Source organism: Agelaius phoeniceus, chromosome Z (genome assembly GCF_051311805.1).
Source record: "Agelaius phoeniceus isolate bAgePho1 chromosome Z, bAgePho1.hap1, whole genome shotgun sequence".
NCBI lineage: Eukaryota > Metazoa > Chordata > Aves > Passeriformes > Icteridae > Agelaius > Agelaius phoeniceus.
Window position 1 is genome coordinate 2,022,486 of NC_135303.1, and position 18,033 is coordinate 2,040,518.

General features: G+C 42.9%; 1 protein-coding gene across 1 annotated transcript in view; it reads right to left on the reverse strand.

Annotated features, from left to right (window-relative positions):
- The window catches only part of HAPLN1 (hyaluronan and proteoglycan link protein 1), a 64,779-nt gene extending 50,038 nt beyond the window's left edge, over window positions 1–14,741 (reverse strand). The window contains 4 exon segments of the mRNA XM_054652589.2: window positions 14,507–14,587; window positions 14,590–14,618; window positions 14,651–14,687; window positions 14,690–14,741. Coding sequence (XP_054508564.2) covers window positions 14,507–14,587; window positions 14,590–14,618; window positions 14,651–14,687; window positions 14,690–14,741 — 199 coding nt within the window.
- Between the last annotated feature and the right edge of the window lie 3,292 nt (window positions 14,742–18,033).

Sequence of the window (18,033 nt, forward strand, 5' to 3'; positions counted from 1 at the left end):
GAAGAACAAATTTTGGGCATCTGATTGGGACCTCAGTTCTCATTGTGGGTTGAGAGCAAAAGAGGAAAGCCCAAACCAGAGGAACTGGGGATGTGCTGTGGCTCCTTCCCTCACAGTTCTTGTCTGAGGTACTGGGTGACCTTTATTTCAAAGGCTCTAAAGTCTGATGCTATTTAAAATCCCAGAGATTCCCTTCATTATTACTATAAAAGGACTGGCACACATATTTTATGAAGGATTTCGCGTTGGTCATCAGAAAAGGGAGGAAAAAAAAAAAGCTTTTGATGCTAGTCCTTAGTCTTCCACTCCAAGCACCTCTGTTTAAATGTCTCAAATTAGATTTTGTTGGGAAAAAAAAGGCACTGGCACACTCATAACCTGACATACTTTCCATTATAAACTCATTTCTACTATAAACTCTGAACATAGAAGCTATAAATAGCACCTCCACCACAACTCAGATTTTCCCTACGCGCTCTGAATTCAGAAAAAATATTTGGACTTCAGCTGATTTCTTTCTTTGTAATTCTTTATAAATAGATTACAGCACTTATTTTATTTATTGTTTATTTATTTTTTTAACAAATAAAACTTTGTAAGAAAGAATTTTCTGTCTTGTTCTGGGCATAAGAGATTTGCTTGCAGCTCAGGGAGGGACACAGAGCAGTTCCCTCCTGTCCCAGGGTAGAGCAAGCAGCAAATCCCAGGGGAAAAAAAAAAAAAAATCCAGGTCCATGGCCCAGGATCCAACCCCTCTGTGCTCACTTCAAACTTCTGCAGCTGTTAAGCACCTTTAATTTCTCAGTTAATTTCAATTTTAGCCAAAGTGATATTTTTTTTACCTCTCCGCAGGTTTCCTTCCCTTCAAGAGAAGTTGTAAATATTTCGCACTGTCCTCCCACCCGTGTGCTCCCCTCCTTCCAAAAGGACATTTCAGCTGGAAGAGATTCTCAAAGATCTCATTTCTTGTGCTTGGACGTTAAGGATACAAGAGAATGGGATCTAACAACCTGGCATCCACCAGGACATCTAGAAATGGTTCCTCTAGCTGTCCTAAAACACCTGGGATAATGCTGAAACCTGAAAAAAACCCATGAAAACCTGAAAAAAAATATTCAAAAAACCCTCCAACTGTATGAAAAACAAATCTGCCAAAAAATCACAAACACCAAAAAACAAACCAACAAAAAAACCCCAAATGAATGAAAATATTTCTGAAGTATGCAAAGTTATTTGAGACTTCTGTGTTTTAATATTTTTAAATTTTTAATATTTTAAGGATAAAGCTGTGAAGACCCAGTTTTCCTTTTGCTGGTCATCAGAAAAAGAAAAAGGAAAAAATGACTTAATTTTGTAGCACTGGCAAAACAGTGCAGTGGGTGCTGCCAAAGATGAATATTGTTTGGTTTTCAGCAGGCAAAATGAGAGGTTAAGCAACACTGTCTATGGTTCTTGGTCACTGGAGAGAAGATATTAATTTCACCAGAGAGATCCACAGCTGCAAATTCAAGAAACACTTTCAGCAGTTGAAAGGTAGCTGGGGGGGAATATCCTCACCTGGAAATGTTTTCTGGCCCAAAGTGTTCCTTGCTGGGCTTTTCCTTGAGTCTATACATGTGTATTTAGGGTTCTCTGCATTGTAGGTATGTACAGGAAAAAAAAAAAAAGTCACAAGATTTCTGTTTGATTTGGACTGCTAAAGGTGTTCCAGAACATCAGTTTTAGTTTTAAATAAATAAATAAATATATTTATATCTATATTTAATTTATATTTAATTTATATTTAATTTATATTTATATTTATATTTATATTTATATTTATATTTATATACAATTTTATATTTATATACAATTTTATATTTATATACATTATATATATATTTATTTATATATGTATATAAATATAAATCTATATAAAAATATATATATATTAAAAATATATATATATATATATAAAATCTTAACTTTGAGTCCACTTAGATTACTTGATGCTGGCTGCCATCTCTCTCTTTTGGCATTTAAGATGCAGGGATGAAAATCTATTTGCAAGAACCACATATTATGTTCATGGTTCCAAAGGAATCCTCCTGAGGGTGAGCTATGGCAAGGAGGACATTGCAGTACTCTGCCATTTCTCAGAGAGTCCCACAGCTCCTATTTGTTATAAAACCTGAAAATATAATGTCAGAAGTGTAGCAATTTGCTGTTAAAATGCAACATAATTGATGCCTTCATGGGGAATATCTTTTCCAAGCTGCATGCCAAAGTTCATGTTGGCTTTCCTGAAACCCCAAGGTCAGAAATGTGCCTAAATCCCACGTGCCAAAACCTGGAAAACCCCAAATTATCTAAAATCTGTGGCCTCTCCTCATGCTATAAATAAAAGTGATTTTTACTTTGTGATATCTCTTATCAAGCACATACCCACAGAAAAATCAGCAGAGCAAGGGGCCAGCACATGAAATAATTTTACCTGCTGTGAATAAAAAGTGCCTAAAATCCTTCAGATGATGCCTACGGATCTATAAATCAGTAATTTCAGAGGCTATCCATAGTTTAACAGGAAAATGAAGTCAGAAAATCAAATGAAATATTATTGGCCTCTGAGTCAATGAGTCAGAAGACATTAGCACACACAGCCCGCACTGTAATTACTCAAGATTTTTCAGGCTGCTGTATTAACCTTTAGAAAAGTAAATAGTGGAAAGCTGCACGACAGTCTTCAACAGAGCTGAAGCCAGAACTGCCTTTTTTGTCTTCTGCAAGAAGAACAATAACCTCATTGCTCAAGGCGTTCTGACCAGATTTTTATTTTCCTTTGACTCATGTAGACATTTATTTATCTTGGTAAAGTAAGTGCGCAGCGTTCACATACAATAAATCTTCAGCAAAGTGAATAAGGGAGGGTTTTCCTTGAATTCAAAAAGATGCACTGATTTCCATATATAATTTCTATTATTAGATGCATTTTTAAAGTTTTAATTTTGCTCGCTAAAATGTGTCATTTATAAGTGACAATCTGTATGATTTTTAGGTCGGTTTTCTCTTTGTTTCTACACCTTCCCCGTATAATTTGTATTTTTTTCCTGGAAGCAAGTTGGAAAGTTGAATTAGTTGAGTGTTTTTTTTTTTCTCCTAGATGATTCCCAGTACTTTCAGGCAGTCTAGATCCTTTTATTTCACTCCCATCCACTTTCACTGCAGTCTGCAGCACTCAGACATCTCTCCTGAATTTGAAATAACGCCTACTTGAAGATGGTAGCCCAAAACTCCATTTTCTAAAGGAATTGCTGCTTTGGGCTCAGGGGCTCAATGTCTCACCAAAGCTCACAAACCCTGGTGGAACCACGAGTTTGAATTTAAAAAAAAAAGTGAGTTTGTATAAAAAAAAAAAGAGTGCTATGGTACCAGGTGAGCAGAGATTGACGACAGAGATGCACTTCCCACGCAGCTCCTCTGGATTCCTCCCTGATAATCCCTCCCAAAGCCATTGGAGGTGGCCAGGACCAGACTGGCTTGCATGAAGAGGACGGGATGAGGGACAATGCCATGAGAAATAAACATTTCCCTGAGGTGAAAGGCACGACTGCCCTTGCTTGACCCAGCTGGCTGCACAGACACATTTCACAGGTGACACCGCGCCAGGCAAACTGCTGAGGCTGCCTGCAGGAATTATCTGCACTGTCCCCACGCCATCCCTGTGAGCAGGGGAAGTTTTATCATCTCATTTCGGTGGGTGGAGGGATGGAGAACTGAGAGCCTCCAACTTACTCAAAGTCACAGAAGGATTTAGGTCTGAGCAGGGGACTGAAGCAATGCTCCACCAGCAACAGTAAAATATCCTCACAGGAAAGTGTCCTTACTACTCAGCAGTCCTCTCTCTCTCCTATTAAAAGCAATACATAATTAAAAGGCAACAGTTAATATTGGTTTTTCGGGTGCCTGAATCTCAAAATGATGCTGTGCCGTGTTCTCTGCTGGCACAGCAAGTTCTCTCCTTGGAACAGGGAGGAGTTAGGATGGCAGAAATCATCCCTGGAAATCCTGGCTCTCCACTATGCATTGAGATGTTGTTCTGATTGGCAGTGAGATATTGTTATTATTATTATTATTATTATTATTATTATTATTATTATTATTATTATTATTATTATTATTATTATTATTATTATTATTATTATTACTGTTTTTAATGAAGGGATGGGACTACAATTGGGTTAAAAATGATTTATTGCTCAGACAAATATCAGTTTTAAAGGCTGGGGGATTTAAGAGGATGAGTAGCTGGCTGTAGCTTAAAGCGGTCATAAGTCCTTTGTTACAATATTTGACTTTTTAATCTAATGGACAGTGGCTAAAAAGCTTATTTTGGTTTTCTAACCTATCACTTAATTCTACTGCAATTAAGTGTATACTTTTATTCAATAGGCTACAATCACATGTACATATGCTTCTATTATGATCTCTAAACTCTTAGCTTACTCCATATAATTACATTACAACATTTTAAAATATGTTCACCATCTTTCACCTAATAGAGTTTCTTACTGAAGGCATAATCTTACATACAACTATAGAAACATAAGTTTATCATTTTTCTGCTTAATTTCTGTGTCCTTTTATTTTTACATCAATCCAAGCCTCTCCCAAGGCTGCACATCAAACTCCCCTGTGTCAGTGGAAGTTTCCATTTCTTTCCATTTCCCACAAGACTGAAGCAGCAAAGTGCTGGGATTCAGCTCCTCAATGAAACTGCCTGACTTGCAATCACCCCAGAATTCCTTTAGGAATGATAAAACTGCATTGGAGGGATGCAGCAGGGATTTATTCACAATTCTGTGCACCTCTGGCTGTTCTCCCTGTGGTTTTATTTCCGGAAAAGGGAAGCGAAGGTCAGCACCACAGCCTGCTGCTGGCTCATCCCTCACTGTCCCAGCAGAGCACTCCCTGGAATTGATCCCAGGTGATTTTGGGATGAGATGCAGCACCCCAAGAGGCTCTCCCAGCACTGAATCAAGCTCCCACATCTCCCCGAGCCAGTCTGGAGGAGATGATCGGCTCAGGGCTGGAGAATTGCACCAAAGGTCAAAGCCAGGAGCAATTAAGGGCTGGGTGGCAGGAAATGGAGGACTCTGCAAATGAGCCCTGTGTTTTCTGTATCCTGTCCTGCCTTCCTTGCTTCTCTACATCCAGTTAAACACAGTTCTGATAAGACTTTAAAACACTTTGCAGCAGTGCCTACCATGTACTGAAGAGCTGAGCTTCCCCCTCACACCCCTCAGTTCTTGTTGGAGGAAAAAGCAATACCACAATTTTGATAAATTTCGTTTTTCCCCACTATTTTTACCTTCCTTTTTCCTTAAAAGTCTCTCAAAAACACAGCTAAACTGGAGCTTCGGCCTCATTTTGTAATATCTCCTCCTTTTTTAATTCTTCATTCTCTCCAGTTTACTCCTGCAGTTCATATATTTGAGCTTTCCATTGTAAGCACAAAGGCCAGAAGACTTTTCCTACTGGGAGTCAAGGCTCTTATCTGATATTATGGCTTCAAAACTGATGACTTAATAAAACAAACCCACAAAATGTTATGAGAATTTTTTTTTAATTTTTTAATGTTTTCTAGGCCACCTGCCATATTTAAGCTTCCATGACAGAGGAACATGAACCAAATTTTCCTTGAGGTAAACCCACTTGTATTTTCTGTGTGTTCTGCTGTCCTTAACAAAGTCTGGGAAGAGCTTATGTACCTGCAGAGAATCAGAATTGCCTTTTTCGTGGCAATATTTATGAGAATAAAAAGAGAATAAAAAGTTATGGCTGTTGACTGGAAGACCGTTTAATTTGTCCTTTTGCTCACTTTTATTTGCACATTTTAACTGAAACTGCAAATATTTAGTTGCAAAAGAAGAGGAGTGTCCTTCTTCTGGTTTTCCTCCAGATAACAAATTTCCACCTATAAATTTCCCTGAGAATGGGGCTGTGAGGTCATGGGCAAAAGAGCCATTCCTCATAGGTGGCACCAACAGAAAGCCAAAATAGATAGAGCTTTAGGGAATATTCAAGGCAGAAATAGATAGAGCTTTAGGGATTATTCAAGCCAGATACCAAAAAAAAAAAAAAAAAAAAAAAAAAAAAAAAAAAAAAAAAAAGAAAAAAGAAAAAAAGGGAAAAAAAGGAGAAGAAAAAAAAAAAGAAGAAAAAAAAGAAAACTGAAATTGGCTGTTTGGTGTCAAAGGAACTCAGATATGGTGTGGTTCCACATTAGAGACCTCCACCTCCCTCTCTTCAGGTATTTTTCAGGGTGAGCTCTTGCCCTCCACCATGTGGTCACCATTTTTATACTTAAAATCATAAGATTTTGTATTACTTTGTGTGGTAAACTTGATATAGATGTAAAGTTGCTACATATATATATACATATATATATATATGTGTGTGTGTGTATATATATATACACATATATATACACATATATATACATACATACATATATATATACACATATATATACACACACACAGAGATTTTATATATATATATATATATATATATATATATATATATGTATATATAAAAAACACCATAAAATTTGCCAGTCGTCATTCCATTCCATAACTCTGCAGTTATAATAATGAGGAGTTGACGAATATCATTGTGTGTGGAAGGAGGGTCATGGTCTGGCCTTGATCATTTTGCACACTGCAAGTCACAGGGATAAACACAGATTTACAGAAAGCTGTAATCAGCTGGACGTAAAGCCACATTTCCCCAGCACCATGTCAGGGAAAGGCTGAAGTCCAAAAAAACCAAAAAATTGCAATAATTCAGTAATGGTGCAGAGATCAACCAATGTTCCTCAGAGAAAATAAAAGAATGTCTGTCAATCACCAGATGCAGCAAAAATAAGTCACTTTTTGATATGTGGCTTGACAGAATCTGTGTCTCCTGGTCTGGAAATAAATGTCTGTGCTTTCTCTTGACACTTACAGAGTTTTCCCTGAGTGTGGCAGTTTGACTTTTTATAGGCAACCATTATTCCTTGGAAAAGTCCTATTCATGGGACATTATCTCATAATTCTCTGCATAATTTGCTGCCTGATAGGTCTTGAAAAAGAGTAAATCTGAAACTTCTATCAGCTTGGTATGCAAAATGGATCACTCTGCACAGCAACATTCACAAGTGAGGATGCCTCTTCTGTCTCAGATTTGCAGAATGTGATTGAAAATAAATAATTTTGAAGTTTTGAGTGCCCAAATGAGTTTTGAAGTCAGATTGGGGTGAAGTGTTCCTGTATTTGAATTACTTTGTTCAGGAACAGAGTTATGATTTGGGCTGCAAAGTGTGAATTGTCATTTGCCTCTTTGGATTTTGTTAAATATTTTCCTAATTTTTAGGTGCCAAATTGTCTTTGTAGGTTGTTCTATTGGTGTCTCAGTTTACCCCTTTTTGTTTTGTTGAAAACATGATTTTCCTTTTTTTTTTTTAATTTATTTTATTTCTCCAGTCAGGCAAAACCATTTGAAGGAAAAATAAAAAAAAAAACTTCAAAGCAAAAATAATTTAGTCCCTTCCCACTTTGCAATTTCTAAAAACCTTTGCATATTTTCTATTCCCTTTTCCAAGGAATAGAAAATGGAAAAACCTTGAAGGGCACCAATGCTGAGCAGCCCTGGCAAAACCCCATTTGAAACGTGCCTCCATTGTCACAGTGAGCCATTTATTTCCTAACCACTTTTGAAAACATGTCACACTAGTTTTGCCAAGAAAACATCTCCCCAGCTCCCTTATGAAGATGTTAAACTTGCCACTGCTGTTCTTCCATCCTGCTGGGGAAATGCCCTGCTGGGCTGGAAAGTTTTTCTTTTTGTCTGGTTTGATCAGAGCTGAGCTCACATTAAAATGCAGATGGAGCCAGCTATGGGGCTTGCTTTGGGGAAAAAAAAAAAAAAAAAAAAAAAAAAAAAAAAGTATATATCTGCATGTTTCTCTTGGTCTGCTCGTGGTGGGAAAACAGATGAAATGGCTGGAAATTGGGAGCAACAGCCCAAGAATTGTCTATATTTTCTGCATCAGCGACAACAGCTGAATTAGTGGTCTCTCTATCTGCTTTTTCAGCTGGGCAAAATCTAGAAAATGCTCGGGACATCAACATCTTTGCTGTTTTTCCCTGGATCTTGGCTCACAGAGAGGGCCACCAAGTCCCCACAGCACAACAAAGTGGCACAGGATGATAAATGTGACCAGGCACAGCCACTGCATTTACACAGCTCTCAGAATGGTTTAGCTTGCAGAAGAACTTCAGGACCACATCAAGTTTATTTACTTGTGAATGGGTTCTAATGGAACCAGACAAGGAATAAATACAGCAACAGCTGGAAAAAACCCAACCCAACCCAAAAGATCTCTCGGCCTGATGTACTGATAAAAGCTGAGTCATGTTTTGTGCAAGTATTTTAGGTCTATAAAATCAAAGCTACCAGAAAAACAAGTCACAAAGACTCAGCAGGACCTCACATTTTGCTGCAGATATGTGAAAATCCAGAAATGTAGCTTTTCTGAAAATAACAGTGTGTGCATAAATCCTCCAGGTCAAGGGTGAAATTAAAATCCCAGACCTTCCCTGCTGTGCGTGCAGCACCTTGGGGGTTAAAAAAGCTGAGCAAATCACCTCAGGCCATGAGCAGCATGATCAGAAAGTGGTGACACCACCATGGTCTGCTGCAGTTGCATCTCATGTGAATCACTGAAATTTCAGCAGGGAAGCCACCACACATCCTGTAACATTATTTTTCTCTGATATGGGTCCTATAAATATTTTGACAGGGCCCAACACTCCAGTGTTTTCACATTTTTCACTGTGCTTTTCCTATTTCTAGGCAGTATTATTTTTATATGGCTCAGGGGTGGTTTTCTTTTTCGCCTGAAAATAAGTTTATGGGAAAAAAAAAACCCAACCAAAACCCAACCAGCAATCACATAAATATATTGTGATGCAGCATGTTAATGAATGGGTGGGTAGTTAGTTTTCAGTTGGAGAGTTTGGGAGGTTATTTTGGCAATGAAAGTTCTTTTTTCCTACGTTAATCATGCCCTCCTTCCATAGGTGCAGGCCTTGGTTCCTCTGCTCTTTGCAGATGTGCAGAGTTTTGTTGAACGCTTCACTGACATCACCTCGCAGGTACTCACATCTATAAAATCTGAGCAGATTTGGGGTTTTATGAGCTGCTTCCTGATCAGCCACGTGTGTGTGCAAATAGATGAAAAGTTTTATTCACTGAGGGCTGTTTGAGTTTCCGTTGATTCCACCCGGTCTCTGACGTGAGCAATGTTAATTATTTGTGTTTTCTCTGGACCAGAATCTCCCAGAGCAGAGGATGCGCACGGGCTGCCGCTTCTCCCTGCGTGCAGGCAGCGCTGCAGGAAGGGGATTCTGAGCATCTGAAAGGGTTAATCACAGCAGATTTGGGGATTCCTCGTGGCAGGGCTCACTCGCTGACACGATTCAGGCACCAGCTGAATAATCAGGCACCAGCTGAATTATCAGGCACCAGCTGAATTATCAGGCACCAGCTGAATTATCAGGCACCATGGCACAGGCAGTGCAAATTAACACAAGGGCATGCAAAAACCCCTCAATGCACCCAGAGCAAAACTGATCAAACACAAACTTGAGCTATCTCTGAGTAACCCCATGGCAGAGGAGCTGAAACCAGGCCACCTTCAGCTTCCCCTTCCAACCCAAATAATTCCATGTTTCCAACTTTTCCTTCTTTTTGCGCTGGAGCAGTTTGAAACTTTTTGTTTCTTACCACCTAACATTTCTGCCAAGCCCATTTCCATTCTAACCTGTCTCCACGCCCCACATTTTCCTTGCATTAGATATATTTCCTTGTATTTCCTTGCTTGAGGTAATTAGAAGCTATTATTAATGGAAAGATGTCACAAGATAATGGTCTCCTGCAGCGAGGCAAATGCCAAGATGACATTTTTTGCAGCAAGACACATTTATCCAGGGACATTCTTCTGTCTCACGCCTCATTTTATTTTTTATTATTTTTTATTTTTTTCTGCTATGCCAAGCCATTAACGATGCAGATTTTGCCCTGATGTGCCCTGCAGTGGCAGTGACTCTGTGTGCCAGTGGAAAACTTGGTCCCAGGAGCCTTGCAGAGCCCCTCATTAATAAAGTTTGTGTTTCTTTCCCCTGTGATTCACAGCACCAGGCTGGGCAGAGCTGAAGGGGAAGGCAAAGCCACCTATGAAGCACAGGACTGAGCCAATTAACTCACTTGCTGCTGTGATATTTTGCCTTCCTACTTTGTAATTCATAAACTTTTCCTGATTAATGGGAAAGCAGGCTTTAGCCATTAACTCACGATTTTGTTAACAACCTCCTGTGGCAATATTTCATGTGAGCCTTGGGAAGAGGTTTAAATGTTTGGGGTTTTTTTTAATTTTTTTTTTTTTTTTTGTAGCTATTGATCATGTTTGAGACACCCAGCCTGTTGTCCTAATCTAAATAAAACAAACAAACAAACAAAAAAAAGTGTTTTCAAAGCTGACAGAAGGAGAAGGGCACAGGAGTTGTCTGTTCTGCTGAGCGTGACGTTGCCATTTGATTTCCAGCTCAGTGATGAAAACCAGGAGAAAGTTAAGCACAGGGAGCTTGAATTTGCCACGTATTTTAACAACCCTTTTGCTCCAGTGGCCACTGTGGCACTTGTTTTAAATTTGTAGGATCAGAACCATGCATTCCCCTCGCTTGGGTGATGTGCAGTGTTGATGGTGGCATTTTATAAACAAAAAAAAGCTGAGGAAGTGGAAGCCTGTGAGATGGCCAGATTCCATAAATCCCATCACAAAGTGCATCCAGATGCACGTTTGCCTGCCTAAAACTCTGTCGGGGATGGGATCATTTTTAGAGCTATGAGAACTGACAGCATCTGAATACCTACCGCCGAATAGACAATTCTTACAATGGTTAAATAAACAATTTTCCTTTCCAATAAAAAGAAAATTTAAATAAAAAGGACAATTTAATAGTAAGTTAATAAAGACAATTTAAGCTATGAGTGCGTCTGACATCTGAGGAAGGTGGGGATAAACAGCAGAAAAGAAGAAAAGGGAAAAAAAATGTTTATGAGCTTTTATCGAATATTAGAAATAATACATTTTCTTCGTCTATGCTTATCATTGACAGAAAATTTCAGAAAAAAATATTCAGAAAAAAATAAAGGGGGTTAAGAAAAACACATCCTATGTGATCAAGGACTTTTGGAAGGAGCTTTGAAATCCTTGCTGCTGGACACAGCTTCTCCTGACACAATATTTGGGCAGAAATTTCCTCACTTGTACACTAACAGCCCAACTGATTGTTAAATTGTGGCTTTTTTTTGTTTTTCTTTTTTTGACAGAGTGGTTTAAAAAGTCTCAGCAAATACACGTTAGTGGCAAATTATAAATAGAAGCCAAACTGATTTTTGTCGTATCTAATGGGCACTCAAAACACAGACATAATCTCCCCTTAAAAATACAAAAAAAACCAACTGATTTTGATTTTTTAATGGTAAACGTGAATAAATCTAACCACTTGCAGCTAAACTGCGCCTGAATTTGTTACAGATGTTGAGAATTTAAGAAAATTCTGCCAAAAGAGTCGGCGATCTCCACTAGGTGGCATCCAGCGACCGCGTTTGGGCCGCCTTATCTCCACAAAACCTCCCATTCATACGGCAGATAAAGAGCTGCATTATTAATTTATACCACTGCATCCACTCTACACCTAATATTTGTTTAGCCAGCTGCTTCCTCTAATCCTCCTTAAACACCGTTGATTGAAATCCTAAGTATATTCAGAGTTTTTAAATTTTTTTTTCTTTTTTCTTTTTTTTTTGAGTTTTTTTTTCCTCCTTACCCCAAAGAACATTTTGTTACCTACAAGTTACAAGCTGCCTTTTCAGGCGCAGCACTGTGTGCTACAGTTCCTACCAGAGGAGACAGAATGTCTAATACTTCCTCACCAGCAACAGAAGCAGCTTGTCATGTGAAAATAAATTTATATATATTTTTTTTTTTTTTTTACTCCCCACAAAAAATTTTTCATTTCCATAGAGTTCGAGCAACGAAACACACCGTCAGGCTCGCAACGAAACAGAAATGCTAAATATTTCAATTTCCAGGAATGGTTTAAGCACTGCTTCAGTGAAAAAAAAGCAAATGAAAAGCAGAAAACATTAATTCCAGTTTTCGCTCCTTAATCCTTGCAGCGAATTGGAAAACTTTTAATAAATTTAAGTGCAAGCAATTGCAAAGTCTCCCTCCACCTGAGGATCTCAGAACACCTTTTAAGGGGTGGCCCACACCGATTCCAGATTTCTTACTGAGGGGCAAAAGGATGTTAAGTGACTTCATTAAATATTGATAACTGTCCTTTTGGCTCCAGGCTGTGACAAAAATATTCCTCCTTTTAATCACACATCAGCATAAAAAGTCATAAATGTTGGGGGCCTACGGTAGAAAACACTCTTCTTACCAATTTTACAAACTCTAATTCAACACAAGCCCTCCATCCTTTCCTGAAACCTTTTCTCCCTCTGCCCCAAGTTTCTGAAGCTCTCTGGGGTTTTGTTTGGTTGGCTTTTTAGGGTTTTGTTTTTTTTTTTTTTAATTTTTTGGGTAGTTTTAACCAGGCTCAGTGGCATGGGAAGGAGCAGAACCGCCCAGGGTTTGGGATGAGAGGATGCTCTGCTGTGGAGTGTGCTCTGGCAGGGACAACACTTTTCTCCCTGATGGGCTTTTCTCCCTCTTTCCTATTGGGATCTGCTGGTACATCCGGGAATCTTATCACAAAGATTGGCCTTTTGGCAAAATTTCAGTGAGGACTGGCAGTATCTTCATTATTACATTTATTTTTCAGGGGGGTTTAACTTGTAAAAGCTGCTCTCCATCCACATCTTTCCCACCCTACTTCACTTTAAAGTGCTGAAAACCATCACAAACTGGTCTTTTTTTAATTTTTCTTTTTCTGTTCCCTCCTGCATTCTTCCTCCTTCCCTTTCCCCTTGGCAGGTGTGTAAGGGTTGGGGTTCTCAGGACGATGCACTCAGAACAACTTTGCTGAGCTGCTCTCTACAAGACTGAGCTTTTGGGGCCTCAGCAGACCCAAAGCCCCAAGAAAGCTGGAAAACCTCATGCCTGTGCATGTGGCAGGAGGGCTTTGCCACACCTTGGCACTGCAGATCCCTGCCTCACAGCTGCCTGTGATGATTTTTGCTGACTGTGGTCTGTATTTCCCCACCTGCCCCCACAAGCTGTGTTACTGAGGGGGTCTGTACCCACATCCACACAGCCTAAATTCATCTGTGCTGTCAATTTCCACATCACACACACTCCTGACAACAGCAGGGCTCTTTCCAGAGCTCCTTCTTCCCACGTTTAGGCACTGAAACAAACATAAATACAAATCCATTGCTGCTCACCACCTACATGACACCAAGCACCAACATATATGGCAGCGCTTTCTGCCCTGAAAGACCCCAGCAGCAATTCAACCCTCTCTAATTATACACAAACAGCAATAAACCTCCTTAATTCAAGCACACAAAGGCTCTCCAGCCCTTGCTATCTAAACCTACCACACAGGGAGTTTTGCCATGAAAAAAAAACCCAACGTTCTGAATGGCACCTCTCTGTGGGTTCGACCCCAAATGAACAGGCAGTGAAATGATGCAGCTCTCAGAGCCCTGGACCAGCTCGTGTGCAGCTACATCTGTAAAATGCACATCTGTAAAATGATAAAGCTGAGGCATCCCAGCTTTACCAGGGAGTGGAGATGGTGCAGGAACCTGTGCCAAACCTTGCTCAGGCTTCCCTTGACAATAAATAGCCAAATATGACATCAGTATGTAACATATCACATCTTATCAAAATCCCTTTGCTTCTGACTGGATGGGCAGAACTTTGTGCACATTCTGCTTCCAGCCCTTGAGACTTTTTTTTTTCCCTCAGTCTACCACGCTCTTTTTCCCTGAAAACATCCTGAAAACTTGTAAAAGCATCTGAATGGATGGAGAAATACTTAAAGAGCAAAACAGAAAACAAACAAACAAACAAAAAAAAAATAAAAAAAGAAAGGACAAATGTCTGTGAGGAGAACAATCCCACAGGAGGAAGCCACAGAGCAGAAATTTTTGTCTTTCTGCAGCCTGCAACATGATCCCTCCTTTGGTAACACAGAGCGCTTAGAAGTCAAAGACACTGAAGTTAGCTGCTTTCAATCCGCCTTTCACCCTCCTCAGCTGCCAAATCAGAGCTCCCAAAAACCCCTCCAGAGCAGGCAGCCCCGCAGCTGATGCCACAGGCGCTGCTCGCCGGGTCCCCATCCCGCTCGGAGCAGAAAAACAGAAAAAAAAAAGAAAAAAAAAAAAAAGAAAAAAAAAGAAAAGAAAAAATTTTCCCAAAAGTTTGATTTTTTTTTTCCTTTTTTTTTTATCCCCCCCTCTTTACCTTGCTTGGAGCTCCCTGCGAGTCGAGATGCTCTCAGGACTCTCCAGCGGCTGGGGACGGAGGGCAGAGAAGCGCAGGAGGAAGTTTTTGGTGCTCACCTTGAGTCAGAGTTCTGCGTCTGTGTGTGTGTGTGTCTGTGTGTGCGTGTCTGCGTCCCGGGTGTCTCTTTGTGGACCCGGTCCAGGCAAGGGAGAGCCACTTTCTCACCGAGAGGAAAAGAAAAGCAACACGTCATGAGTTAAGTACGCCTCCAAGATGTCTTAATTACAGCCCAACGTGCTCCCAGGAATGAGAGGGGGGGAAAATGAACCCGCAGGATCGCGGGGTTTTTTTTTTTTTCCCCCTGCGGTTCACACACACACCCAAAGCCCCGGAGCAGCAGGATGCCCCTCTCCCCCTCCACGTCCCTGTCCTCGCCCCTCTCGGGTCCGGGTCCGCACCTAAAAAAGCCTCTCTCAAACTCCACTGCAAGTCCTGAGCTAAAAACTACTCGCGACTTTAAAAATAAAAAAAAAAAAAAAAAGAAAAAAAAAAAAGGGAGAGAAAAGAAAGAAGTTAGTTGGTAGTGTGTTCCTCATGAAGAGAGCATTGAGTTTAGGGATTCAGGGTGTGTGACACCCGGGGAAACATGACACTTTTCTGACCACTTGCCTCCCAGCCCCCGCTCCTTTTTTCCCTTTTTTACCCCCCGCACTCCCATTAACTCCCAGGGAGTGATGCAGGAAAGCAGGAGTGCAAACAGCTGGACCCAACAGGATCCCCTTCTGTTCTTCCTTCACCCCCAACTTCCAGGAGAGTTACGAATCCAGGGAACAAACCCACCTTCTCTTATCACACCCCAAAACCAAAGCACACCTTGCTCAGGGCCCGGGCATCCCTAAATCCCAAGACTTTATGCAATTCCCGAATGCCACCCCAGGCCAGAGTGTTCCTCCAGCACCAAAACTTTCAGTGTTGTTGCTCCCCTACAGCTCATAGGACACACAGCCCCAGAGGGATCTGCCAAAATCCACCAAGTGCGGGGTTTTAACCCCTTAAATGCCACGGCATGGAAAGCACAGACGCCAAATCTCACACCTGACAGCTGGAGGCAGAAGGTGTGGATGGTGCTGTATCTCTGAGCGTGTCTAAATCTAAAAAATCTAAATCTAAAAAAGCAACCAACCAAAAAGCAAAACCCCGAATCAAACAGCAGCAGATGAAAGGAACAGCAGGGGAAAAGGCCAAGCCTTGCTGGTGGACTACATGTTGGCAAGTTTGGGCTCAAATCGTGTCACTTGTGTAAAGCAGGTGTTGGTTTTTACTCCGCTTGAGAAAAACGAGGTTCTTGATGTCTAAATCTCCCAACACCAGCAGGAAATAAACGTGGAGCTCTTAACCCCTTAAATTTGCTAGGTTAGGAAGCACACGTGGTCCAGCCAACTTGGTCCTGTGGATGGATTTTATCCTTTCCCCTTCCCCTGCTCCTTCTCCGATGCTGAGCAGAAGAATGTGGCCGTGTCACACCCACTGCAAGCCCCCAGCATCGTTTTCCAGCCGGGACCCTGCTCAGCTTTCATCGTGGTGGGTGTCAAAGCCCTCTCATCAAAAGAGGCTGCAGCCCATCAATCCCGCCCGAGCAGGAAATGCCAGAGCCGGACACATCCCGGGGCCCAGGCACATCTGAGGGGACACGGGCTCCATCCAGCACAGCCCGCTGGAAGGGAAAAGAAAACAAAAATAAAACAAACCCCGGGCAAATAAACACGGCTCTGTCTGGAATCATGGAGCGTCCTGAGACGGAAAGGAACCATAAGGATCATCAGAGCCCAGCTTGACAGGACACCCCCGACAACCCCACAAAGTACCAGGGTATCGGTGTGAGGTTATTAATAAACCCCAGGTTTATTAATTGAAGGTTAATTATTAGATTTTGGTGGGGCAAGGGGGTGTGAAAGGCGCGCAGTGCAACTTCTGTGCGGTGAAATATCGAGGCGCAGGTGGCCTCAGGGAAGGTGTTTAGGGACCAAGGATGCTCGGACACGGCCGGGATTATTGTCCTACATGAAATTCATAGTCCATTTTCTCTGTGCAACTGCTTTTAGCACCTCTTTTACCGCCAGCTGTCTCCAAATTCCACAATTCCTCTTCCTGCACACATCTTGCAGACCAGTGGTGGACCTGCTGCTGGTCCCCCAAGGCACCCCAGACACCTCCTCCTTCACCCTTCCTTGTGGCCACTCACCCTGAATTTCATTTTCAGGGAGGTTCTCACTCTGAATCCAGGAAAAGGGAAGGATTCAGGCCTGAAATGAAGCACAACTTGATCCCACTGGGGAAGACGTGAGGTAGAACCGGGGGTTGGGTCCCCGTCGCGGGGACACCGAGCCAAGGATGCTCGGACCCGGCCGGGGGTTGGGTCCCGATCCCGGGGACACCGCGCTGGGGCACCAAGCGGGGTTCGGGCAGGGCTGCCCACGCTCCTGGCGGCCGAGGGCGTGCGGGGAGCCCCGGCTGAGGCGGCACCGGCCCCTCCCGGCCCAACAAAGGGACGTTTCTTCGGGGCGGCGGGAGCGCGGCCCGCCCGTCCGCCTGTCCGTCCGTCCGTCCGTCCCCGCCTCCGCCGCGGAGGAAGCGGGCTCGGATTTCAATAACAGAGGGGGCTTTGATGGGGCACGGCGAGAAAACACAGCTCCGGCGGCGGGGCCAGGGCCGGGCGGGCGGGAGGAGCCGCGGGGGCCCCGTGGGCGGGCGGGAGGAGGGCGGGATGCGGGATGGGGAGCGGGGAGTGAGGGATGTGGAATGCGGGATGCGGGATGGGGAGCGGAGTGCAGGATGGGGAGCGGGATGAGGGATGTGGGATGGGGAATGCGGGATGCAGGATGTGAGATGCGGTATGGGGATGCGGGATGCGGGATGGGGAGCGGGATGAGGGATGGGGAGCGGGATGAGGAATGTGGGATGAGGAAAGTGGCATGCGGGATGTGGGATGAGGGATGTGGGATGCAGGATGCGGGATGGAGATGTGGGATGCAGGGAGGATGCAGGAGGCAGGATACGCGGCAGGATGTGGGATGGGGAGCGGGATGTGGGATAAGGGTGTGGGATGAGGCCGGGATGAGGGATGGGAGTGGGACGCGAAATGGGGAGCGGGGTGTGGAATGTGGGGTGTGGGGTGCAAAGCGGGATGTGGGGCGGGATGCAGGCAGGATGCAGGAGGCAGGATGTGGGATGCGGGATGGGGAGAGGGATGCGGGATGTGGGATGCGAAGCAGGATGTGGGGCGGGATGCAGGCAGGATGCAGGAGGCAGGATACGGGGCAGGATGCATGGCGGTGTGAGGGGCAGGATGTGGAGCAGGATGCAGAGCGGGATGCGGGATGAGGGGCGGGATGTGGGATGCGGGGCAGGGTTCAGGGAGGGATGCGGGGCGGGATGTGGGATGAGGGCCAGGTGTGGGGCTGGGATGCGGGATGTGGGATGCGGGGTGGGATGTAGGGTGCGGGGCAGGATTCGGGGAGGGATGCGGGGCGGGATGTGGGATGAGG